Source organism: Schistocerca serialis, chromosome 7 (assembly GCF_023864345.2).
Source record: "Schistocerca serialis cubense isolate TAMUIC-IGC-003099 chromosome 7, iqSchSeri2.2, whole genome shotgun sequence".
NCBI classification, from domain to species: domain Eukaryota; kingdom Metazoa; phylum Arthropoda; class Insecta; order Orthoptera; family Acrididae; genus Schistocerca; species Schistocerca serialis.
Window position 1 is genome coordinate 33,467,213 of NC_064644.1, and position 27,213 is coordinate 33,494,425.

Sequence of the window (27,213 nt, forward strand, 5' to 3'; positions counted from 1 at the left end):
TCCCACCCAAGTGAACCTGGAAATTCAGACTTGCATTCAAAATACAACCTGATTCAGGCAGGTGCTGGCAGCCATCAGATCCCACGTAGCCCACAATCGGAGCTGCTTGAAGGCAATGACCGAGACCAGGCTGATCCAGAAAGGCTTAAGACGACGTGCCAGACCATGAGCATGCCCCCTGGCGGGATGCCAAGCAGGACATTGCTTGGTGACCAGCAGAGAGGTAACATTTCTGTTTCGATTAGATATCGAAAGTGTCCATGGTTCAATATTAAAATTGTTTTAAACTTTTTTGTTCCTAACTTTTCGTCAAGATCTGTATTGGGCATCTTCAGATGTGTTCCTGGCTCCACTGAGTCTTGCCGATTGACAGTTCACACACAAGAGAGCTGCATAAGTACTGTCAAACTAGGACGTGGTAGAAGTTTTCGGTTGATCAGTAGAGATTATCAGACATAATTTTTGACAACGATTCGTGAGTCAGAGATAAAACTTATTTATTGATACTACTGTCTACATGTAAGTATATTTCATAGTTTTTTGCTTTCTATTACAATTGGCCTTATGTTTACATATTTTATGCTTTCTCCATATACTCGATAATATGTCCTTAGGTGTATAATTATTTGAGCTCAGAACACTATTTTTTTTCTGTATGCGGTACCTATAGTCTTGAAAATTCTATTTGAGATGGCTCTGAGCACTATGGGACTTAACATCTGAGGTCATCAGTCCCCTAGAACTTAAAACTACGTAAACCTAAGGACATCACACACATCCATGCCTGAGGCAGGATTCGAACCTGCGACCGTAGAGGTCGCGTGGTTCCAGACTGAAGCACCTAGAACCCCGCGGCCACACCGGCCGGCTATTTGAGATGTTTTAATTTGGCGTGTAGATGTTCTAGTGTCGAAATTCTTTTGTATCTGCCCACCATACTCTTATTCGCAACCATATTTTTTGTGTGGATGATGGAGTTTTTATAAAAATATCTGTCTATATGGGTATATTTCGAAGAATTTTGTGTTTGTCCGTTTCTGCGGTCCGTATCATAACTCATACGTCCGTGAAGGATATTCCGTTTACAGTTTCCATTTCCATGGCAAACTTGAGCTATACGTCCCTTTCCATCAACAAAGTACAGCATGAAAAAGTAAGGCTTCCTTGAGACCAACGTTTCTATATATATATATATATATATATATATATATATTAATTCAGCACTGAACTTCAAGCACGTAAAATGGAGCTCAAGAATGATCATAAACACAAGAAAATGGTCCAAATTACGTTCAAACTCCGGAGTGCTAGGAACATAACCCAGAGGCAACCAATTTAAAATCATAACACTTTATTACAGTACTTTACATTTATTAAATAGCTGCAAACAAAAAAATATTACTAATTACAAAGCAATTAGAAAACAAGCACAACGGGGCCCCCAGGCCCCATGTTATGCTACCTGCAGTATCATGAACAGTCCAGATACAGACAGGTACAGGTAACTTCCAAAATAAGGAACGAGCACACCTGTAGCAACAAATTTGCAAAACAATTTGCGAACGGTTACTGTGGTAAGCTAGTGGGCCAATGATCGCAAATCAAAGCAATTAAGTAAGGATCTGTTGTAATAAGCTCGGCACCGCCTGAGACAGCTCCGTAAAATACCAATCACACAAATGCTTTAAAACGAGTTTAACGTAGCATATAATAATAAAACCCTTGTCTTGCACGCCAGCATATCGGCTAATACAGATAAGATGTAAAATTCAGATAACCCTAATAGAAGTCAGTGCTGTTAGGAACAGGTCAAAATCCACTGAAACAATTTAAACACGGGGAATGAACAAAGTCTTACAAATGTGCAGATGCTCACCTTTATCATAACAAAGTGGCGTACACCTTTATTCAACCTCATAAAAAAATAACTTTCCAGCAGCCAAAGCGCCTTCCACGGTGACACCACCTAAGGACGCTTAGCATCCACCCTATTTTACTTTCGCGAGCCACATAATGACACCGAGCATCGCGATTACAGCGGCGAATTCAGACCACCACAACGTGGAGTTTCCTTCATGCCAAGCGCCGTATCTCCCTGCAAATCCATACACCGCAGGTTAATAATACCTGACGTCATTGCTCAGTCTCCGCTACTGTCTACCACAAACTACCTGATAGATGCAGATGTAGATGTATCTACGTACACTTCGGCCCCTCACCATTTAGTGCCTACCATAAGCCCAAATTCGGGTGCGGCACGCTTGGCACGTAAATCGGCACAGACCTGCTCGCGTCACACACGTTCACCTGCTCGTGTCACACTGTCCGTCTCCGGCCTGTCTTTTCATCCTTAGAAGACCACGGCGCTCCATGGCCCCCACCTCGCGGTGAGCAATACATCGCAAAAGGAAAGCAGCAGTCTCTGATGACGACTATGGACCGTCTCGAACTGGATTTTTGGGTTTATATTGTTTGACTTGCGAAACGTCCACCTCCCACAAATGAGAGGTCAGAACGGAAGAATGCCAAGCGAAGGCCCTGGGTTCAGCTCCCCGCCAGGTCTGAGATTCTCGCCGCTTAGGAAGAGGGTGTTGTTTTGTCTTCGTCATCATTTCACCCTCATCGTCACGCATGTCTCCGAAGCGGTGTCAACTAAATAATCTAGCAACAGGTGACCGGGCTCCCCCGCCGGGTGACTCTAGCCACGAACACATGATCATTAACTGATATAATCCTTCAGAAACTTTTTTGTGATCAGCGTCAGAAACATAAAAGTTCCACGGATCGCGATCATAAAACCAGAAATATTCACCAGCAGCTAACAGAGTCTTCACCGCATCATTAAAACAGTCGCATTAGTTATCAGACAACACTGGTTCCCTTAGAGGGCTGTAAGTCGTGTAGAAATGATACAAGGAGTCACGTGACCTTTCACCGCCTGGCGATAGTCATATCAGTGAGGTGGTGTGTGCGTGGCAGTCGGTTTTATGGAATCAGAGCACTAAGATGTTTCGATGTGAAGAAGTGTAAGAATGGCACAAGAGAGCTACTATATCTGCTAGAGCTACTATATCTGCTCCTCCCCATCTTCAACCGTGAACGATGTTAGCCGATTTGTTGGTGTATGACAATCGGTTTCAAACCCTACAGGAAAGGCTGTTGTCAATGCATGGCGGTCCATCTCAACGAGTTTCAGAGCGAACACAGCAAAGGGAACGGCATGCAATGCATATTTGGGCTGGATACCTCGCAAAAGGCCATTGCCCACAGTGAATCATAAAGCTCCACGTCTTCTTGGTTCAAACAATAGACAAACTCGACAGTCATTGGCTGGAGACTCGTATAGTGTGCTCCGACTAGTCGTGGTACTGTCTCTTTTCGGATGACGCCCGACATCCAGTGCAACAACGACAAAACAAAGTGTATCATCCCCATTGTGCGGAGAATAGGACTGGAGATGGGTTTGTAAGATCTCGGAGGTGTTTCTGGTTTTGGTCTACTCACTTAGTTTTCCATGAACATAAACTAGCGTGTTTGTTTCAACATTCCCGTCGACCTTACGCATGTTCCTCCTTGTTGGGGGCACGAAGGCAGTCGGAGGATGGTGGAAATTGTTAGTTTTACCTCTCTACTCGTACTCGTGGCTCTCTTACTAGCAGGAAACATCCAGTCATTCTCTCCTCTTTGCTGCTGCTATAAATTTAGGACTACAGAATTTCACTCAGATCGTGATCTGTTGTATTTGTACCTAATAAATATAACTTTTTCACAACTACTTGAAGGACGATAAGTGCTTATTCAGAATAAGCTGATGAAAGTAATCGAATAGTGACATGGACGTATATATATGGCGATAGTATCGCGTATGCAAGGTAGAAAAGAGAGTGCATTACCGGAGCTGTCACTTGTGAAAAGGTTTCCGATGTGATTATGGCCGCACGACGGGGAGTTAACATGCTTTGAACTCGGAACGGTATTTGCAGCTAGGTGCATGGGACATCCATTTCGGAACTCGTAAGGGTATTCGGTATTCCGAGATCCGTCAAGAGTGGGCCCAGAATACCATATTTCAGGGCTTATCTCTCACCACGGACAACGCAATGGTCGACAGTCTTCACTTTACGACCGAGAGCAGCGGCGTTCTCGTAGACTTGTCAGTGCTCAGAGAAAAACAGTACTGAGAGAAGTAACAGTACAAATCAAAGTGGGACGTGCGACGAACGTATCCGTTAGGAAAGTGCGACGAAATCTGGGCTTAATGGCCTATGGCAGAATACGACCCACGCGAGTGCCTTTGCTAAGTGCATGGCCGCCTGCAGTGCCTCCAGTCGGCTCGTGACCATATAGGTTGGACCCTAGACGACTTGAATACCGCGCCCTGGTCAGATGAGTTCCAATTTCAGTGGGTAAAAGCTGATGGTAAGGTTCGAATGTGTCAATAAGGTACTGGGCAAGCTGCTGGTGGCTCCATAATGGTGTGAGCTGTGTTTACGTGCAATTGACTGGATCCTCTGGTCCAACTGAATCGATCGTTGACTGTAAATGGTTATTTTCGGCTACTTGGAAACCATTTACAGCCAAACAACGACGTAATTTTTATGGATGACAATGCGCCATGTCATCAGGTCACGATTGCTCACAATTGGTTTGAAATACGATATGGACAATTCGAGGGAATAATTTGTCCACCAAGATCGCCCTAGATGAATCCTATCGAAAACTTGTCCGACATAATGGGGAGCTCAGTTCGTACACATAGTCCTACTCTGGCAAACCTTTCGCGGTTATGGACAGCTATACACGCAGCATGGCCCACTATTTCCGCAGGGGACTTCCAGCGATTGGTTGCATCCATCCCACTGCTGCAGTGCTGTGGACAAAAGAAAGTCGGACACGATATTAGCAGGTATCCTATTACTTTGTCGCCTCGGTGTATGTCGCCTAGCGCTAGAAAGCAGTCACCTCCGTCTTCTACAACGCGTAGAATGCCAGAGAGCGATATATTAACATCTAAAAATCTTTATTTGTTCTAAAAAAAATGGCTAAGCGAGTAATTTTTAACGTAGTTGGAAATTAATAATATCACGGCTGAATGATGTATGATGAATGAAAAATCGAAAAATGTTAACATGTCTCCGTTTATCTGTTTCAGCATTGGTCGCATGATACTAACGAAAGCGCCGTGGATCTTTGACCCGAACGGCGACAAAGATCGGCAGGAAATTACTGACCAGTACAAATACAAAGAAGGTGAGCATCCTTTCAAACCATCTATCGACGACAGTTTTGCTTCATTCATTATGACTCTGGAACTGTCATTCAAAATTCATTGAGATCACTAACTGAACAACATATACTGTATAACATACGAGTATTTCCGAACTGCATGAAGCTGTTTCTTTTAGTATGATTCACCCTAAACATTTCTGCACATTTGAGAAACTAATAACTGTAGAAGTGGAGAATGTAATTAGATTACAACTACTTTCAACCCTCTGAAACAGATTGGCCATCAATATTACAACCAGGAATGCGGTGGCCACTTACTCAAAGCAAAATTGCAACTCATTTTACCACTGTATAAGTTATAGGAGGAAGTAGAATTCTGAAGAGATATTTGTAAACATTCATTCAATTAAGGGATTATACTATAAACACCTTTGAAGGCAGGTCAGTATAGGTACTGACAGTGCAAACACAGGTTGTTTGATACAGAACACTAATTCCTAATGATTATCTGTGTTCCCTGGATTTTTTCCCGAGCTTCTTACAACAACTTTCTGTCGAAATGGTTACACATAATGATGTAATTTATAGTTTTCTTTCCTAATTCCAAATGTTTTTGTAATCAAATGGTTCAAATGGCTCTGAGCACTATGGGACTTAACTTCTGAGGTCATCAGTCCCCTAGAACTTAGAACTACTTAAACCTAACTAACCTAAGGACATCACACACATCCATGCCCGAGGCAGGCTTCGAACCTGCGACCGTAGCCGTCACGCAGTTCCAGACTGTAGCGCCTAGAACCGCTCGGCCACCACGGCCGGCTTTTGTAATTATCCTTCTTATTTTTCTTCGTTCTATAGTTTCATTCGGTTACCTATCTCTTCTTTTTTTCCGTCTATCTTGCGTAGTTGTGCTCATCTACAACCTCTGTAAATATCTACTTCGTGGATATTTATGACGTCTTCATTACAGTAATTTTAACGACGTGTCACTCTCCAAAACCGATATCATTGCATTAGCAGCAACAGTCCTGTTGGCTCGTGGGATCTTGTGCATCGACTACATATTTCAGTCTGCCTGAGAACAGTCAGTCCAGTAGTGTCAAATGAGGCACGTTGTGCCAAGCGAAAACGAGTTAGGCAACCATCGTATTATTAGTGCCACTTACATCAACACTTCAATAAGAAATTACGCGTGTATTTTGCCCGTAAAGTCTTCTTAAAGGAAGTAAGGAGCACTCACGTTGTCTCTAATAACCCAGCAGCAAACATTAACACTCCACTGCCTCCTTCGTTCAGTCTGCCAGAGCCGACTGTTATAGGCCCCATACAACATTCTTCCTACGTTCAGCTTTCTATAATTTTTAAAGATAAAAATAATATTTGAGTAAAGAATCTGTTGTCACGAAGTCACACCAGAACCTAGTGATAGAATTCCATGCGTCTTTTCGGAAACCCGTTAATTAACCTGCTGGTCAAGTGAAACATAACAGGATGGAAGCTGTTTGTGCGCAAACTGAAGAAAACCTTGGACTCTTGTGACCTGAGTTTCTCTTGGCCTATACAATATTCAAATAACTTATGAGAACGCAGTTGGGTGACGTCGTCGATATTTCAACTGGAGCGCAAACTCTCATTTTCAAGGCAAAACAGGAGCAAGGAGGCACAATGTAAAGGAATTTAATACCGCGGTTTGCAGAGCAATTTCGGAAAGATAAAACACACACATACACAATGTCTGTCTCTCTCTCTCTCTCTCTCTCTCTCTCTCTCTCTGTGTGTGTGTGTGTGTGTGTGTGTAAATACTAGCACCATCACAGAACCAACGATGACCGATGTCAGAAGTTGTCGATACTGAAAATTAATAACCAACAGAAGAGGTAGGATTAACCAATGGGAGAGGTAGCATAAACAAGAGAGGGAGCAGGATTCCATGCAGTATTTGAACGTACACATCGATCTCTAGTTATAATCTGAACGAGTTTTTAAAACACTTGAATTTCATTAAGAGCACCTCGATTTTTACTATCGCGAAACAGGAGATTGAGAGAGCCACGAGTATGATACGCCAGTTTGGGTGTTAATCATTAAAACAAAGGCGTTTTTCCTTGCGGCAGAATGATCTCACGAAATTTCAATCACCAGCTTTCTTCTCAGAATGTGAAGATATTTTTTTGGCACCCACCTACACAGGGAGGAATTATCCACATAACAAAATAAGGAATATCAGAGCTCGTGCGAAAATATTTACATGTTCATTCTTCCCGCGCGCTGTTGACGAGTGGAACGGTAGAGAAGTAACTTGAAAGCGGTTCGATGAACCTTCTATCAGGCGCTTAATTGTAAATCGCATTGTGATGATGTAGATGTAGATGAATCCAAGGGAAGATGTCTTTCACGATGGAGGTGGAAAAGGATGGCTACCTTCCCTTCAATGGATACCTTCCCTTCCCTCATTTGTTGGTCAGGAACAAGGCTCGTGGTACATTGGGACATGCTGTTTATAGGACGCCAATCCACACTGACGTACCTACGGGCTGACGGTTGTCAACATCCCGCTCAGCGTTAAGGGGTACCTCTCCCTTGGTTCACAGGGCTCACGTCGTCTCGGATTCTGAGAGTCTGTCATCTGACGTAGTCCATCATGAGCTCAACTTTCGTAAGAATGGTTATGGTGAAAGACAGATCAGACGCGCGTTACGCTGTTGACGAACTGTGCACCGGGCGAGTGATGGCAATACCGAGGTGGCACCGAAGTCTACGACCTATTCTGCCTTAGATTTTCAATAGGACTGGTCGGGGTTTTTAGAAAAATGATAATAAATGTGTTTTTGGACCACTATCTAGGATTATTATCCTTTTTCGTTCCGGAATAGAGGTGTCTTCCACATCCCTTGCAGTAGTGACTAATCATATATTGAGACGTAAAGGAATTACTGACATTAGCTGCCAGTGGGCACTGATTAAATCGACGGGGAAGGTTGAAAATTTGTGCCAGTCCGGGTGTCGAACCTGTGTCTCCTGCTTACTAGGCACATGCGGCATCCGGACTCATTGGTCATGGCAACTGCATGGAACACCGTAGCATGCCTCCCCCCACACCCAAATTCTCAACTTATCCAAACAGCACAAATGTAGTGCCCCTTGCCCACTTTCCTCATTACTCGCTGCATCACGCCGTTTCCCGTAAAAGTGCGAGAATGGTGTGCAACCGCGCTGAAGCGATCATTGGCTGTCCTCGCCTAAATTGTATATATGGTGTCTCTTCTTTCGGACAAACAACAGACACCACACAAACACACCTACCTGAACACATCCACTCACTCACACACACACACACACACACACACACACACACACACACACATACACATTTTTTATTTTTTTTATTTTTATTTTTTTTCAGTCGATCAACACTGTGTAAGACCAGTGTACCGACCATAAGAGTTACACACCCTCACAACAGCTGAGCAAATCCGCCATTGCAAAACGTTGCCTTAGCACTGGTCATCCTATGGAATATAACGACATGGAGATCAGTCATGCACTTCCAGCTACTGGAATAGTATCATTAAGAAAGCAGTTGACATTAGTACGTAACGCTTACAAATAGAGGCGGGAAACGTATTCGCAAATGCGAATATGGATCACCACTTGTGTGTTTGAATGAAGACCATGAAAATTCGTGCCAGACCGGGGCTCGAATCCAGATTTCCTGCTTTAAGCGAGCGGTCGGCTTAACTGCATCGGCTATCCGTGCACGAATTGCGGCCAGACTCAGAGTCGCATATGCCGTCGTCCATGTGCCACACAACCTGCACTCGTACGTTACGTATGTTCGTGTCCAGGTAGGCAATATTTATTGAGAGTCGATAGCCTGGTATTGCCCAATAAGTACGAGGGGGCAATGCCTCTGTTATTACGAAGTACTATACAACGTTCCCGCGGAAATGCAATAACAGAGGCACTCCTACTTCGTTCCTATAAATACAGGATTAGGTTTTTCTTTAAATTCCGCGTGGTATCCTGTCCTCTCCCTTGTCAAAAAACAGAAGGGCACAGTTAATGTTACACGTTGGTTTTTAATTTTCACTATCGGTGACTCTTATGTCGGTCATCTTTGGTTGTATGGTGGCGCTAGTGATTACAGTCTTTGTGTGTGTCTTTGTGCCGGCCGGTGTGGCCGAGCGGTTCTCGGCGCTACAGTCTGGAACCGCGCGACCGCCACGGTCGCAGGTTTGAATCCTGTCTCGGGCATGGACGTGTGTGATGTCCTTAGGTTAGTTAGGTTTAAGTTGTTCTAGGTTCTAGGGGACTGATGACCTCAGAAGTTAAGTCCCATAGTGCTCAGAGCCATTTGAACCAATTTTTGTGTGTGTGTGTGTGTGTGTGTGTGTGTGTGTGTGTGTGTGTGTTACCATTTCGTAATTGCTCTGCTAACCGAGGTACTAAACTTCGTTGTACAGCGCTTTCTTGGTGCAGTTCTGCGTTGAAAATAACAGTGTGTGCTCCTGTCGAAATATCGACGACGTCACCCCGCTGCATTCTCGTAATTATTTAAATCTTGACCTCGTTTATTCCGGAGGCACTCGCGTTTTCTCTGCAGTTAACAAGTGAATTACGAGCAACGGCTGTCAGGCCATCTATTTCCCTCGCTCTGCTCGTTTCAGACTAGCTCATTATCCTCCACGTAATATTCCAGTGCCCTACCAAAACGATTTTTTGCACGTTCGCTGAATTTTCGTTCTTGTTGGACACTGTCTATCCGGATACCTCGGTGCGCACAAAACTCAATTTTCTCTTCGCGTTTCTCCTGCTTCCTTCCAAAAGAACTGGCCTATCCAGTTTCTCTTGCCTTGTGAATATTTTTTTTTTTCATGCCAGCAGTCGACCACAAGTGGACGACACGGACCGAATTAAATACCCCCTCGGTGCCCGTTTTATACTGCTATCGCGGTGGTGAACCCTCTGTTTGCTCCACATCTGACGTGACGTTTTTTCCTTAATTGCGTATGGAATTACCAGTTTCCACATAAGACAGCGATCAGTTTCATGTTCGGAAGAGATAACATCTAATTTATAAGTATTGCCATTACTCTGAAACTAATAACCAGATTTTGAATAGTGAAATGCCATTGAATTCGTCTGTTTCGGCACATCTCTCTCAGCAGAGCAGTAACTTGATCTGCCATTCTTCTGCAGCAGCACACGTCGGAAACTTCTATTATCTTCTTGTCTCAACTACGTAATGTCCATTTTTCACTTCCGTACAAGACAACACTCTAAGCAAATGCTTTCAGAAAACAGTTCCTAATACATATTAGGTGATAACCAACTCCTCTTTTCCAGAAACTCTTTTCTTGGTTTCCCCAGCCTGCATTTTATATCTTCTCTACCTCAGCCATCATCAGTTATTTTCCTGCCCAAATAACAAAAGTCATTTAATATTCTTAGTGTCTCATATCCCAATTTAATTCGCTCAACATCAGTCGATTTAATTCGACTAAATTCCAATAACATTGTTTTATTTCTACTTATATCCATCTCATAATCAATTTTCGAGACACTGCTGATTCCCTTGAACTACAGTTCCAAATTTTTCACCGTCTCCGACAGAATTACAACGTCATTAGCAAACCTCGAAGTTTTTATTTCTTCTCCTTGAACTTTAATTACTTTTCGAAATTTCTCACTGATTTCCGTCCCAGCTTGCTCACTGTAGTGATTAAATAAAATCGGGATGGATTTCAGCTTTGTCTCAGTGGCTTCTCATGGCTTCTCATGGCTTTCAACTCATAACCGTATGATGTACAAAGTATGTATGCAGACTGAAACGACGAATGAAAATTTATATCAAGGCCGGGATTCGAACCTGGGTCTCCTTATAACTGTCACACGCTTTCTGTACAAGCTGTGTATTACCTTTCGCGCCCTGTATATGGTCTCTGCTACCTTCAGAATTTCAAAGATTGTATTCCAGTCAACAATGCCAAAAGCTTCCTCTGACTCTGCAGATGTTATAAACGTAGTTTTACTTTTCTTTGAGCTGTTTTCTAAGACAAGTCGTAGCTACAATATTGCCTCGCGTGTTCCTACATCTCTCCGGAACCCAAAACTGATATTCCTCGAGGTCAGTTTCTATCACTTCCTCCACTCTTCTGTGAACAAAATGTGTCAATATTTTTAAACTGATGTTTCGGTAGTGCTCACACCTGTAAGCTACCGCCTGCATTGGAAACGTAATACACAATTTCTTCCTGAAGTCCGATGGTATTTCTCCTGTCTCATCAGGTGAAATGATTTTGTCACTGTTGGCTCTTCCAGGGACCCCAGTAACTCTGTGGGAATGTCGTCGTCGCTAGCGGCCTTGCCTTGTTTCTGCTTTGGTCTTTCAGTGATCTGTCAAATGCTTCTCGTAGTACCACATTTCCTATTTTATCTTCAAAAACTTCCTCTTTCCGTGATATTGGCATATATATATATATATATATATATATATATATATATATATATATATATATATATATGCAAAGGTCTCTATAATGTTCTGTCAGTATCATTTTCTAGACATCTGATTCCATTACACATGCTTCACTTCTTGCATTTTATTATCTTCGCCTCTCGCTGCTTCAACACAAAATCTCCTGTGGTACTGAGGGATTTCTACAAAGTTTTGTGTCCTTGCGTATGTGAATCTTTGCTGCCATCCCTATTTCAACTTTAAAAGTTACCCATTCGTGTTCTACTGTATATCTTTCCTCTGTTTCAGTTCCACGTTGCCTAATACTCACTATCAGACACCCAGCGTGTGTTTCCTTCAGTCGACACCGGTCCTGCTTGTTCATTTTCCTACGTTTTAATTTTAATTTTCAGTTCAATCAATAATTTACACTCAGAGTGTACGGAATTTCGGTATCTTAAATAGTTCCAGTAAAATCTGAAGCGAAGACCCTAGTTTTATTACCCTGTATACAACAGCTTTCGGTGGCTCCGCAATGCTGTTCTTTAAATACATAGAAACCGCGCTGTTCCGTTTACAGAAAATAAAGCTATTTATAGTTACAAACTGTAACATTAACTGAATTTTCCGTTGGTGCTTGGCAGAACATGATAATGATATCAAAAAGAAAAACACTTTTAATGTTCCGCAAAATTATATTTATTGGGTCACGAACCGGCTTTTGGCTTCTCAGGCCATCTTCAGGTGACATTTGAATTTCGCAAACACGAATAAACATGATGTCCGACTTACACATATATCACCTGTAAAGAAGATACAAAAATGACAAAGTAGTTACCTAGGAGAACATTGTAATCATTAAATTAACTAAAAAAGGAATAAACGAAGCTTTTATAATTCATCATCATTTGTTAAATTTGTGTCCACATAAAAATTTTGTTTACCCCCGTCTTTAGCTAATTTAACTGTTGCAATTTTTTCCTATGTAAACATTTTGTTATTTTTGTATATTCTTTGCAGATAATTTATGCGTATGACGCAAATCATTTTTATCTTTGCTTGCGACATTCAGTTGTTACCTGAAGATAGTCAGAGAAGCCAAAACCCGGTTCGGGACCAAATTAGTATACTTTTGCAGAGCATTAGGAAGCTATTCCTTTTTTAATATTATAAATTTTTATTGCTGTCTGTCTGAAGAGGAGCCCTTATATGTGGGGGAGGGGGGGGCGATTAAATTATTGATAACTGTATTTTTAAAAATGTTCCAACTGTTTGACAAGTGATAAACTTCTTATCTTTGTGCACTGACAATGGTTTATCAAAACAATAAGGTAGACACGTTTCTGTACGTCCATCCTTTTGACAGAATGTCTCGAGGACCACGGCCGTCTACTATTGTAAGAAAATGAAACGCCTATAACCGTCCTTACGATTTTATTTATTTCGTAGTTACCAGTTTCGGCGCTTCAATGCTCCATCTTCAAGCCGCAGTTGATGCTGAAGAGATTGGTACGATCCTTATATATACCGCGTCAGGGACCAACAAAACTGGTTACGCAGACTGTTAACTTTGGTGTCAGCACTTCAACCATCAACTGCCAAGTGACTGGAGAACTGACCTCTCCAGTCAGTTGGCAGTTGATGATTGGAGTGCTGACACAAAATTTAACAGTCTGCGTAACCAGTTTTGTTGGTCACTGACGCGGTATGTATATGGATTGTGTCAATCTCTTCAGCATCAACTACGGCCTGAAGATGGAGCATTGAGGCGCCGAAACCGGTAGCTACGAAATAAATAAAATCGTAAGGACAGCTGTAGGCGTTCCATTTTCTTACAGTAAGGTAGTCAGTCAGGAAAAGCGGATAGGGAGACAGAGAATGATTAGCCAAAAGCAGCACATCCGGTAGTGTAAAGAAACTCTGTTATGGGAAACTGTCAAAGCAAGGTCAGCCGCTCGCTGGTGATGCGAGAACACCTGCGGCCTGCCGACCCGGTTCTCGTCGCCGACGCCAGAGACTGCTTGTTTGTAATGGCTTCTTCTCCCCGGACAGGCACCAAGTCGGAGCGGCTGGCGCTGATGAACGCCGTGCGGTCCGTGGACCGGGCGCGCCGCTTCTACATGCTGCCCACGCAGTCGCACCAGGACGTCGAGTTCTCGCTCGTCGACCTGGACAAGGTCGCCATAGGCAAGGACTTCAGCATCACCATCAACATCCACGTGAGTCCCTGCTTCTGCCCTCTCAAACCAAATTACAGATCCGTGTTATTCGTCGTAAGCCAGGTCAAAGTTCTCGCATTCTCTTTCATTCACAAGTGTATCGAACGTACGAGGTGCATTCAAGTTCTAAGGCCTCCAATTTTTTTTCTAATTAACTACTCACCCGAAATCGATGAAACTGGTGTTACTTCTCGACGTAATCTCCCTGCAGACGTACACATTTTTCACAACGCTGACGCCATGATTCCATGGCAGCGGCGAAGGTTTCTTTAGGAGTCTGTTTTGACCACTGGAAAATCGCTGAGGCAATAGCAGCACGGCTGCTGAATGTGCGGCCACGGAGAGTGTCTTTCATTGTTGGAAAAAGGCAAAAGTCACTAGGAGCCAGGTCAGGTGAGTAGGGAGCATGAGGAATCACTTCAAAGTTGTTATCACGAAGAAACTGTTGCGTAACGTTAGCTCGATGTGCGGGTGCGTTGTCTTGGTGAAACAGCACACGCGCAGCCCTTCCCGGACGTTTTGTTGCGGTGCAGGAAGGAATTTGTTCTTCAAAACATTTTCGTGGGATGCACCTGTTACCTTAGTGCCCTTTGAAACGCAATGGGTAAGGATTACGCCCTCGCTGTCCCAGAACATGGACACCATCATTTTTTCAGCACTGGCGGCTATCCGAAATTTTTTTGGGTTTCGGTGAATCTGTGTGCTTCCATTGAGCTGACTGGCACTTTGTTTCTGGATTGAAAAATGGCATCCACGTCTCATCCATTGTCACAACCGACGAAAAGAAAGTCCCATTCATGCTGTCGTTGCGCGTCAACATTGCTTGGCAACATCCCACACGGGCAGCCGTGTGGTCGTCCGTCAGCATTCGTGGCACCCACCTGGATGACACTTTTCGCATTTTCAGGTCGTCATGCAGGATTGTGTGCACAGAACCCACAGAAATGCCAACTCTGGAGGCGATCTGTTCAACAGTCATCCGGCGATCCCCCAAAACAATTCTCTCCACTTTCTCGATCGTGTCGTCAGACCGGTTTGTACGAGCCCAAGGTTGTTTCGGTTTGTTGTCACACGATGTTCTGCCTTCATTAAACTGTCGCACCCACGAACGCACTTTCGACACATCCATAACTCCATCAGCACATGTCTCCTTCAACTGTCGATGAATTTCAATTGGTTTCACACCACGCAAATTCAGAAATCGAATGATTGCACGCTGTTCAAGTAAGGAAAACGTCGCCATTTTAAGTAATTAAAACAGTTCTCATTCTCGCCGCTGGCGGTAAAATTCCATCTGCCGTACGGTGCTGCCATCTCTGGGACGTATTGACAATTAACGCGGCCTCGTTTTAAAACAATGCGCATGTTTCTATCTCTTTCCAGTCCGGAGAAAAAAAATCGGAGGCCTTAGATCTCGAATGCTCCTCGTATTTGGTAATCACATCGCAGGTAACTCCAGTCAGTCATCCTTCACACCAAAAATCTAGAAGTGCCCACAGTGAGTGCTTGTTGGTGACTTGACATGTTACTTCTCTTTTATTTCTCTCTTAAGGTTGCACTTTTTCATTTTTTTATGTACAGTTAATAGTATTATTGCATTTTTGTCTTTCCTAGATTTTTAGTCCAGCGTACTAAAGTGGAAACAGATTAACTGCAATACAGGGTGTATCAAAAATAATCATGCGATTTGGCATGTCTGTACAGGGTGTCCGAAAAGTCTTTCCCTGATTACATAAATTGATAACTCAGGCTAGAAGTAAGATACAAATATGAAACTGGTGTCTATTTTTTTACAAAGTATCAAAGTTTTTTCCACACACCAGTAAACTTCCACATGAGCACCCTTGGTAGCACGTAACACATCTAGGCGATATTCAATTTCCGTCCACACATTAGCCAACATTACTGGAGGGATCGATTCAACGACTGTGGTTATCCGTTGCCGCAGGGTTTCAAGATCTGGTACACGGGGTGATACTGAAGCAGCTGAGGAACAGCATACAGTTGCAACATGTCCAGATACTCTGCAGATGTGATGGTAGCCTCAGCGAAGAAGAATGGCCCCATAATTCGATCGTGCAATAGCGCGCACCAAACTTTCACCTTTGGACTGCCTCTGCTGCACTCCATGACCTCGCCAGGGGGCTGTGAACCCCAAATGCATACGTTATGGCGATTCACTATGAAACGTCCCTTTGAACAATTTATACAAGACTGTCCTTAAACTGACATACAATATTTTTAGCGCAACGCAATCTGACTTTCAGAATTCTCTACAAAAGAATGGCCCTGACTAACATTAAACTATACCTTTCACAAATCACTTACCTCACAAAAATCTTCGCTGCTCAAGCTACTGCAATACAGCAAGCTCCACTACTGCTAGCTAAATAAAAGATTCAAACTACTAAAGGCACTAACTACTGATAGGGATAGTTAGCAAATGAAAGATATTAATAGAGAACAATCAATGTATTTACCTTAATATCATCACAAGTCATAATATATATATCAGTTCATGACAAATTGCAAACCTCCGCCATCTCTCTCCCCACATCCACCACTGCTGGCGGCTCACCTCCAACTGCGCAACGCTACGCGCTGTTCACAGCCAGCTGCCTAACACTACAATGGCGAGTATTACAACAATGCAAAGCAGCCACAGACTGCACACAGCACAGCCAGTGATTTTCATACAGAGGTGGCGTTACCAATAAAAAATCCTAAACAGCCTACTTACATAGAGAAAACATAAACAGCCTACTTACATAGCCCCCATGCTCCCCACAAAAAATTTTTACAAATGGTGTTGGGCACTGGCCAATACAGATTTGACAAAAATTTTTCACAATTACAGTAACAAAGATATAAAATGCACACACTTATTGATACATTGTTGGTCAAAAGCTAAAATTTTCTCACAGTCCATAAAGACAGTCCTAATCGTACATAACAGGAGAATTGCAGTGTTTTTATCAAAGTCTGAGCAGTAAAAGAAAATGCACACAGAAGTAGTGGATTTCCATGCAGTCTTGAAGAAGTAGTGTTGTCCTTCCAACGGAAAGACAGTGCTGACTCTCGACATGCAGACAGGTAATGGGCCACAACAGAGCAAACCCACAGCAGAGTCAGTCGAAATTTTGAAGAGTATTGGTAGGTAGGTCATCACAGAGCAGACCCACTGTAGTCCTGGTAGAGATTGTGGTATTGGTGGGCCACCAGAGGTGCAGACCCACTGTAGTCCTTGTAGAGATTACGGTATTGGTGGGCCATCAAAGATGCAGACCCACTGTAGTCCTTGTAGAGATGGCCAGCAGCCATCTGTTGTGACTGTGCAGGTGCACAATCACCATTGAAGAGTCTTGCGGATAATATAGCAAGTCCATAAACCACCACTTGTGCACTCACAAAGTTTTTGGAATTGTCCTTAGAACCAGCAATGCTGTTATCCAGTCCCTTGCTGAGTTATTAACACACGTGCAAACACTAACAGTCCCTACTTCTCACATATTGTCCACATACTATGACCAACAGAAACGTGTGCAGTGAAATGTAACTAACAAGTTAATAATGTCATGAACTGGTGACAATTACAATTTTAGAACATAAGAATACAATTACAAAGGTACAAAATACATCATTAAAGAACATAACAATACAGATAACATTTGTAGTAAAACAGGCGTTACAAAAGAATAGAAATAGACATATACATCAGTGTTACAGGAATTATGACATAAGTACATAGATAAAAGATCAGAATAACTTTCGAAACATCAACTTCACACATGAGCATTAACACAAAGTAGAGTAAATTATGTCTAAACATCTTTACAAAGTAAATAACACATTATTAATGCCAATTATATTCGAGGATAACAGTATTTCTCATCATAGTGAATGTAGCTTAATATTAAAAGAAGAAAAAATTCTATGAAACTACACAGAGACAGGAAGAAAACAAATACACAAGGGTACACAAACACATAGTGGGATAACACCAATAGGAAAGGACAGGGTTCGTTTTCAGTGTAACATTTGGTACTGCAGTCCATCCCAAAACTTCATATATCTTTCCTCTTATTTCATCCCTTGTTTCCACCAAAAAAAATTCTATCTAAGCATGCTTTCTGTATTTATATGTTCACACATTTCTTGCCTCAACATTTATTTCCAAGAAAATCCTACCTAAACCTGTTTTCTCAATGCATTTCTTTACCTATTCTCCATAGTCAGTTTCTTACATAGTGTACCCCCTCTTAAGCTAACTTAAATCTACTGAGCTCAGATGCTAAACTAAGGGACGAGGCAATGCAGCAGCACAAAACAATTAACACAAGCAGCAATGACAAAAAATACAGATTGGCAAAGCTAGCAGCATAAATGAGCAAAAGTCAAATTCAATAACACTATGCCTGGCAAACAGCAGCAACTTATACCTAAACATGACATAGCGCAAGCAGAAAAAATATTACACTAAAATGGCCATGTCTAATACCTATGTCACATCTTAACATTAGAGTGATGCATCACAATTTATTCTACAAAAGAAATTACCAAGTACTTGAAAAGAAAATTATAGATGCAGTTACTGGTATTAGTCCCTTCTTATTGTTCTCTCCATTCCAAGTGCTCCTTTTTTAAAGAATGTGGATCATAAAATAATTATTTAATAGATCTGTTGACAGAAAGTGTTCACATTAGCAAATGCATTTCATTTTATAAAAGCAATGCTGCAACACAGCTGGAAACCAGATATCAAATGAAATAAGCAACTATGAAAAGCAAAGCATAAAAATATCATTCAGTAGTCATGTGACATTTCATAAGTTAGTAGAAATTCTCTCAACTCTCATAGAAAGACGCTTGTCATAATCAGGTGTGCAGATGTACGAATATTTCCCATCAATTCATAAGCATTTCAGTAATTAGCACAAAGTGCGAGTAATCATATGTTTTCAAGTAACGAGGGTGTCGCATTAGCGATGAAAGGCACACCCTAATGGCTTGTTCTCCAGGTGTTTGACACGTCCCACGTCCCCTTTTTTTTTCTACCTGTGCCGCTGAAAAGGGCTCGCAATAATGGCTTTTTCTCCAGGCGTCTGACACAGCTGGGTGCCCGCGACGCATTACGTGCAGGTGGTCACTTAACTTTCGTACGGAAATATTTACGACAGGAGATTCTGCTACCGTTGCAGTCTCATTTAAAAATATTTCACAGGTCAAGAATTAGCGTTGCAAATCTGTAGAAACAAAATCCTATAAATATAAGTGTCCAAAAAAAAATATTCGTCAGCATTGTGATACAGTCACACATTTCATAACTCTTAAAGTACGTTTCTTGGTTTCCAACATCCTTTTCATAAATCAGAGTCCCTAAACACTACTCATTATTCCTTACCTCATTATACATATACATATTCGTCGACACTTCTTCAATATTTCATCGTGAGAAATACGTAGCATAATAAACATTCCTCAAAAACATAATACACATCGTCGTCGTAATAATAACATCATAACACCTCAGTCAAATCTCAAAATCGTCGTAACTTCCTCCAATAATTAAAAAAATTCTCTGCTCATGTCAAAAGTGTCATCTGCCTCAAACGTACTTTAAAAATCATGAATCCATACCAAATATATCATTCAAATCTCTCATAGTTTCACAATGGTTCCGAAAAAATATGAACAGTTTACAAAGTACAGACAAAATACAGTTTCATAAGTGTGAAGTTATCCAACCGTGTAATTGCGTAAACATGTGTCACTGATGCAGTAAAAAAAAATGTTTATCTCTCAGTTAAATGATCAGATAGCTGTGTAATTTGTGTGTTAGAGAAATATGGTACCGATGTGTAAAGTTGTATAAGCAAATACCATATTAGCTAGGGTTCCTTGTGGTTGCCAAACACATGGTACACAAAGTAAGCGTGTACCCCCCTGAGGATTAATGTAATTATACCCTCAGGTGTTACAAATTACAGCAATGGAATGAAATGTATCACGGAAAACTTTCTTTGTAATTAAAAAATCTTTGAAAATAAGTGTTTTAAGTATAAGATTAATCACTCAAATGCGTGTCCTGTAGCGCTAAATGCCCGTCTTGCTGTAAGATAATCTCTGTGGAAGTGTCGTAGTTATCGTCCTCCGAAAGCTAAGTTCTGCAGAAGTCAATGTACTTACCTCATAATAAACAAAAGTGAAATGCTTTGCGTATAGATGTCGTAGTTATTATGCTTATTGGCGTGATGAAGAAAGTACTGTACAGTAACGTAATGTTGTGCCACGAAAAAGGCTGTCTCATTGTTGCTATACCACAAAAGTTACTACTAAAACATGTTTTACTTTCCAGAATAATACAGAAAAACTGTGCAGATATAAAACAGATACACCGCAAAATCAACATTGTAAATTGTCACTCATTAGTAGCGTCGTGATAAAAATCGTGTAGCTGTCACATAAACTAACCACTGTGCCGTCTGGTATCTCACAGAAAGTACTTTAAATTCAGAATGTATTTTCAAATAAACCAAAATGTTGCATTAAAATCTCCTTAGCAGTACTGGTAAATGTTCTAAGTATGTGAGCCTTATAGTCGTTACGTAATCGTGCAACAAACAAGCAAGAATGTACACACACAATAACACTGTGACGTCTGTTTACTATAACAATGCAATCGTAATCCCTGTTTAAAAATGTTCCCTAGGTTCTAGACTGGATATTTAACTTCAAACATTGTTGCATGTTAACAGTTTCTTAAGTCTGACAAAGCATACTAGTAATGTGAAGTGAAAAGTTTTATGGCAAAGACAAAGTTAAAAAGCAGATTATCTTTCAATAAACGGTTTTACATGTGAAATGTGGTGTAAACCTTTACTCTTCCTAGTACGCAGAGTTTCAACTTCAACGCAATTATCATGTGGTATACGTCGGATTCTGTAAGGTCCATTGTAAACTAGAAAGAATTTGTGACTCAAGTGTTTCTTCTTATGTGACAATGAATGAGCTTTAATGAGAACTTTCTGACCAATATATAATTTCTTTGTATTTGCTTTACCGTGTAGTTTTCTCCTTTTGTCTGCTGTAGATTTTATATTTTTAAGAGCCAAATCAATTATGTCTTTGTGTCGAAGTTTACGTGTATTTGGGAAAGGTACAAGCTCTCTGATTCTGTTCGGTGGTTCTTCATTCTTTAGTACAAGAGTAGGTGGTAAAGCAGTGGAATCATGAGGCATTTCATTCAGCACATTTTGAAATAAGTGTAAATATCTGTCCCAATGCTGATGCTTTCTGTGACAATAAAGTCTGCAAAGCTTATTGATTTCTTTCATAATCCGTTCAGACGGGTTACAATGTGGTGAGTACAATGAAATAAAAACAGGTTTGATTTTATGGTTGCGAAGCATGCGTGACCAAACAGCAGATCTGAATTGCGGTCCGTTATCTGAAATGACTTTACTAACGTGTCCAACTTCACGTAAGAAATTTTTAACAAAGGCGTTGGATACAGACCGTCCAGTGGCTTTACGTAACGGTGTGAAAGAAACAAATTTTGAAGTAAGTTCAACAGCGACTAGAACGTACGAAAATCCATTAGATGTTCTGACAAGCGGTCCCAAGAGATCAACAGCAGCAAATTCTTTTAATTTAGAAGGAATGATAGGAAACAACGGAGCACGATGTGAGACAGTAGATGGTTTCGCCTTTTGACAAAGTTTACAAATAGACAAGACTCTTCGAATTCGCTTTTGCATATTGTTAAAATAACAAGTCGTTCGAAGAATATGATAACATTTTCGTGGACCAAAATGTGCGTAGCTGAAATGAATGTACCAAATGAGCTTATTAACAAAATCGTCAGGAATGCAAAGTACCCATAGCTTGTCATCAACAGTGCAGCGTTTGAACAGTATGTTGTTTCTAACCAGATAATAATGCCGAATCTGTGTGTGTGTCCTTTCATGCCATTTGCTCTTGATGTCTTTCCAAATCGGATCTTTATCTTGTTCATGAGCAATGTCCTTTAAAGATGTGGTGATGAAGTTTTCAAAGGCGACTTTCTGAATGTAAAGAATACTGAAATTTTTCTCGAGGTTGCCTTCTGTGGTACTTTTCTCAAGCCCAGCCGGTGCGCGTGACAGTGCGTCCGCAACAATGTTCTCCTTGCCGGGAATGTAGACTATTGTGAAGCGGAATTCTTGCAGAAACAATGCCCAACGTTTTAACCTGTCATGATTTAATTTTGAAGACATAAGAAATTGTAATGCACGATGATCACTGTATACTTTTACGTGCTTACCAGAAAGAAAGAAACGGAATTTGTTAAATGCCCAAACGATAGCTAAAGCTTCTAATTCAGTAACGGAATAATTTTTTTCAGATTTGGTTAGCACTCGGCTTGCAAAAGCAATGGTTTTCTGAATGGTAGTGTCATTTTCTATGGCTTCTTGAAATAAATGGGCACCAAGACCGACTTTAGAAGAATCCGTGCTAAGGCAGAAATCTTGTGACAGATCTGGATGAGCTAAGATTGGCGCGTGAAGTAACGCTTCTTTCAAAGAATTGAATTCCAATTGTGCTTGTTCGTCCCAGTTCCAAATAGTATTTTTTCCAGTGAGAGAACAAAGTTTTGGTGTAACAAGAATTTGCATATTCAGAAAACGACGGTAAAAATTTACGAGACCTAGAAAACTGCGGACTTGTCTTTTTGTGGATGGAACTGGAATGGCTCTGATTGCTTCTAACTTTTCAGGATCCGGCTGAATCCCTTCAGAAGAAATAATATGTCCCAAAAACTTCACCTTTGTCCTACCGAATTCAGACTTTTCCAAGTTAACTGTAATTCCAGATTCTGCAAAAATACGTAACAAACTGTTGAGGATGCGATTATGTTGTTCCCATGAAGCTTCTGCTATCAGAATATCGTCCACATACAAGGTGATGTGACGTTTTAAGAACTCAGGTAATATGGAATTTAACCCACGAATGAATGCTGCCGAAGAAATGTTCAAACCAAAAGGAAGTTTCCGAAACTGATAACAAACGCCGAAACAAAGGAAAGCTGTGTATTTTCTACATTCTGGATGAAGTTCGATCTGATAAAAGCTGGATCTGAGATCAATGGAAGACAACACTTTTACACCATTAAAATTTTGAAGAAGTTCTTCTAACGTTTGCGGCCTGTCTGTTTCAGGAATAATGATCGTATTGATTTGTCTCGAATCTAAGACAAGCCTGATCGATCCATTTTTCTTCTCAACAACATGTAATGGATTGTTGTATGAGCTTACTGCAGGCTCAATAATGCCCTCATCGAGCATAGATTGTATTTCTGTTCTAACACGGTCCCTATAATGTGCTGGAATTACATATGGTCTAACACAAAATTTAGTATGCTCACGAACACGAAATTGGTATTGAAATCCCTTGATTGTTCCTGTTTTATGAGTAAAAACTGTGGAATGTGCTTGTAAAATCTCAAAAAGGTCCTGCCTATCAGTGTCATTACAATTCTCAATTGTTTGAATTTTATTCTGAATTAACTTATTAGTGTCAAATGCGCCGTCGATATCATCCCTGTCAGTACTTGCAGAGTGATTGTTAGTGTCTAGTTCCGTAGAAAATTCCGAACTGTTGTCTAACAGAACGTAAAGCCGATTAATTTCCTCATCATGGTTTGAGAGCCAATCTTCAAATTTCAAAGCTATTGACTTACCTTCTTTTTCTAAAGTTATTTCAGCATCGTGAAAGTTTAAGATTGCTTTGTATTCATTCAAAAAGTCTACTCCCAGTATAATTTCCGTCGACAATAATGGAACAATAAGGAAGTTCGTAGAGAAGCTGTGGCTTTGACAAAAGAATTCTAGGTTGGTTTGTTGGCGTACATCTACACTTTTTCCAAAGATTGCACCCTGTAATTTAATCTTACGTAACGGAAGTGTGGGGCAATCGTTCGATTTGTTGCATTTGCTAAAGGCTGTTTCACTGATTACTGAAATTGGACTGCCAGAGTCAAGTACTGCCGTAAATTTTACGTCATTTACTGTAATGCAAATCACAGGATATGCAACGTTGTTATGTTTTACGTTGTGTTCTTGGAGTAAGATGTCCCTAATATCTTCCATTTTTACGTAATTACTAGCTACGGCAGCTGCGTCGTTAGTGTCATAAGAACGTTTTGTGGCTGCCAGCGGTGTGAGTCATTGCCTATTGTCTCTTTGTTGGCGCGCGTCGTTATTGGGGTTTGGAGACCTAACTTCTACAAATTCACCGTGACGAGAGGGCCCTGCTCTGTTTGAATCCCGCCAGTTCTGATGCAATTCAGGTCTGTCGTTACGATCATATCGTCTGTCGTCATGTCGGTAGATTCCATAGTTTCTTTCTTGTCGGTCACATGGTGGAGAATTTCTCCCTGAATCGTAACTGCGCGCTGGTCCGTTGCGTCTAAAGTTATTCTGTCTCCCTTGATAGTATTTATTTTGGTTCCCATATTGTCTGTTTCTCTTATTATCTCTGTGATAGTCATTACTACGGAGAGGTGATCTTTCTCTGTAACTATTATTACCCTGCCAACGGTTGTCGTACGGGTGGTGTCTATTTTGGTCACGATTTGCGTTGTAAGAATAGACCAGTCGTGTCCGGTTATTGTTTCTGTCGTCACGGAATTGTGACGGATGTGATCTGTAACTGTTGTGTCCTTGTTTTCGCGTTCCGCGATTGTCAGTGTCACTTTCCAGTTCTTGTAACAGTCCCTGAAAAGCTTCAATGTCGTCTTTGCAACGTCCTGCCAAAATAATATGTCGTAAATGTTCAGGTAATTTGATTAAGCAAATGCGGATGAGTTCTGAGGGGCTGTATGGGTTTGACAGGTACTGATTCTTGTGCAACATGTCTTCAAAATATTTCACAAGACTGGAGAATTCTGATTGTTCGAAATGTCTCATCATTATGATGCTATGTTTTACTCGGTCTTGTGTGGGTTGAGACCAATATGCTGAGAGGAAGGCATGGTAAAACTCTCCCTCACTGTGGCAATCGTGAATTACCGATCGCATTCTTACAGCTGGTTCATTCTCCAAGTAGCCACACATAAATTCTAATCTGTGTTCCAACGACCAGTTGGGAGGAAAACAATGAGAGAATTGATGGAGCCATGCTTGTGGATGAATGTCGTTGGCAGAATTCTTAAACGTTTTGAATTTACGTGTAGTAATGAACAGCTTATAGTCAAAATCATCGTGTCGGCGAGTAGCATCTCGGTCATAGTTACGTCGTTTCGGCGGTTCCATCTCAAAATTCGGCGTACCTTGCCAACTTCTTTCACAATTTCCGAAGTGCCCTGTGTTGTTATTTTGTGTCTGTTCCGTATTTCTAAGTCCCTCTTCCCGTGTTGGAGCGCGAGTGTCCTCTGAAATACGTAATTCTTGTATTACCTGTGTCAGCTGATCTTGTACTTCCCGGATTTCTCTTTGGTGTTGTGTATTAATTTGGTTCTGATTTTGTTTGAATTTTCTTATTTGTTCATACTCTTCTGTGTCAGTGAAGGCTACGGGTCTTGTGTCATTCAGATCATCATCTACCTTTGTAGATAAGTTAGTGACCTGATCCGAAAGTTCGGCTACTTTCTCCGATAGTGTACTTATTTCTTCAGTGTGTTTTTCTGAACCAAGTTTCAGAGTATCTACTGTGTCCTTAAAGTTTTCCTGAGTTTTTGCAAGTTGCGTAACCGAATCGGTAGATGCAACTGAGTCAAATTTAGCTTGCAAGGTCTCATGATTTTCATGAACAATAGTTTGCAGTTCTTTTATGGCTGCTTCGTGCTTCTGTAATACATTTTCATGACGCGAAAAAATAGGTTGGAAATGCTCACAAATTTGTGTTTTTACGTCGTTACAGACTTTTTGACATTTCGATTCGATTTTATGTAACTCAGTAGTTAAATCTTCACGTGTTTGTTCAAGTGTTTGTTCCAATGAGTCTAACTTTTTAAGATTTTGTTCCACTGTGTCTAACTTTTTGAGATTTTGTTCCACTGTGTCTAACTTTTTGAGATTTTGTTCCACTGTGTCTAACTGTTGCTGTGTTTGTCTCTGGTGTTGTTCCATTGTGTCTAACTTTTCAAGCTTTTGCTGTGTTTGTCTCTGATTTTGTTCCATTTGTTGCATTAATTGCAACAATAATGTATTAGTGTCTGGAATCTGTTTCTCTACGCTTTTCGGCAGTGCATTTGCACCGACAACATTCACATTTTGACAAGCAGAAAATGTGTCTTGACTTATTTGAGAAAACGGTGATGACCCAAAACCTGAATCTACAGTATTTGCGAAATTGTGTCCTGTCATTTCGGATTCCTGAGGCGAGCTGTTGCTGACCGATCGATCGATAATGCGTCCCTCTTCACTAATTGTTTCACTGTCCACGCCATTGTTTGCAGCCCGCTCCATTTCCCTATTCACAATTACCAAATTACTACTTTGAACATCAGTTAATTCATTACTCGGTGGCGCTAACACACTGCTTTCATTTTCACTGTCATTTCTCAGTTTACTTTGGAGCCTAGTATTACGTTTTTCACACGCCATAATTGTCACAATATTTCACACGACAACGCAGAAAAGCACAATTTGAAGATCAAAAATAAGAGAACACATTAACATAGCACTGAAAATAATATCTAGTTAATTGCAGCTGCGAAATACTTGGTGCAAATCTACATGCATGCCACAACTGTTTTATTGTACAACAATGAAAAACTACAACTACAAAGGAAATTCTCTCTACAATTACGCACTAGCAATAAACAAAAGCTACACTAAATACACAAACTACAAGAAAAATCAGAAGATTCCAGTGAGGTATCCTAGGCTAAGGGTCGACATATGAAACGTCCCTTTGAACAATTTATACAAGACTGTCCTTAAACTGACATACAATATTTTTAGCGCAACGCAATCTGACTTTCAGAATTCTCTACAAAAGAATGGCCCTGACTAACATTAAACTATACCTTTCACAAATCACTTACCTCACAAAAATCTTCGCTGCTCAAGCTACTGCAATACAGCAAGCTCCACTACTGCTAGCTAAATAAAAGATTCAAACTACTAAAGGCACTAACTACTGATAGGGATAGTTAGCAAATGAAAGATATTAATAGAGAACAATCAATGTATTTACCTTAATATCATCACAAGTCATAATATATATATCAGTTCATGACAAATTGCAAACCTCCGCCATCTCTCTCCCCACATCCACCACTGCTGGCGGCTCACCTCCAACTGCGCAACGCTACGCGCTGTTCAC

At 41.1% G+C, this 27,213-nt stretch overlaps 1 protein-coding gene across 1 annotated transcript in view; it reads left to right on the forward strand.

Annotated features, from left to right (window-relative positions):
• LOC126412369 (hemocyte protein-glutamine gamma-glutamyltransferase-like) overlaps window positions 1-27,213 on the forward strand; it is a 389,080-nt gene that overhangs the window by 285,016 nt on the left and 76,851 nt on the right. Inside the window, exons 9-10 of the mRNA XM_050081937.1 lie at window positions 5,153-5,250; window positions 13,739-13,905. Of these exons, the coding sequence (XP_049937894.1) occupies window positions 5,153-5,250; window positions 13,739-13,905 (265 nt within the window). The remainder of the gene's footprint in view (window positions 1-5,152; window positions 5,251-13,738; window positions 13,906-27,213) is intronic.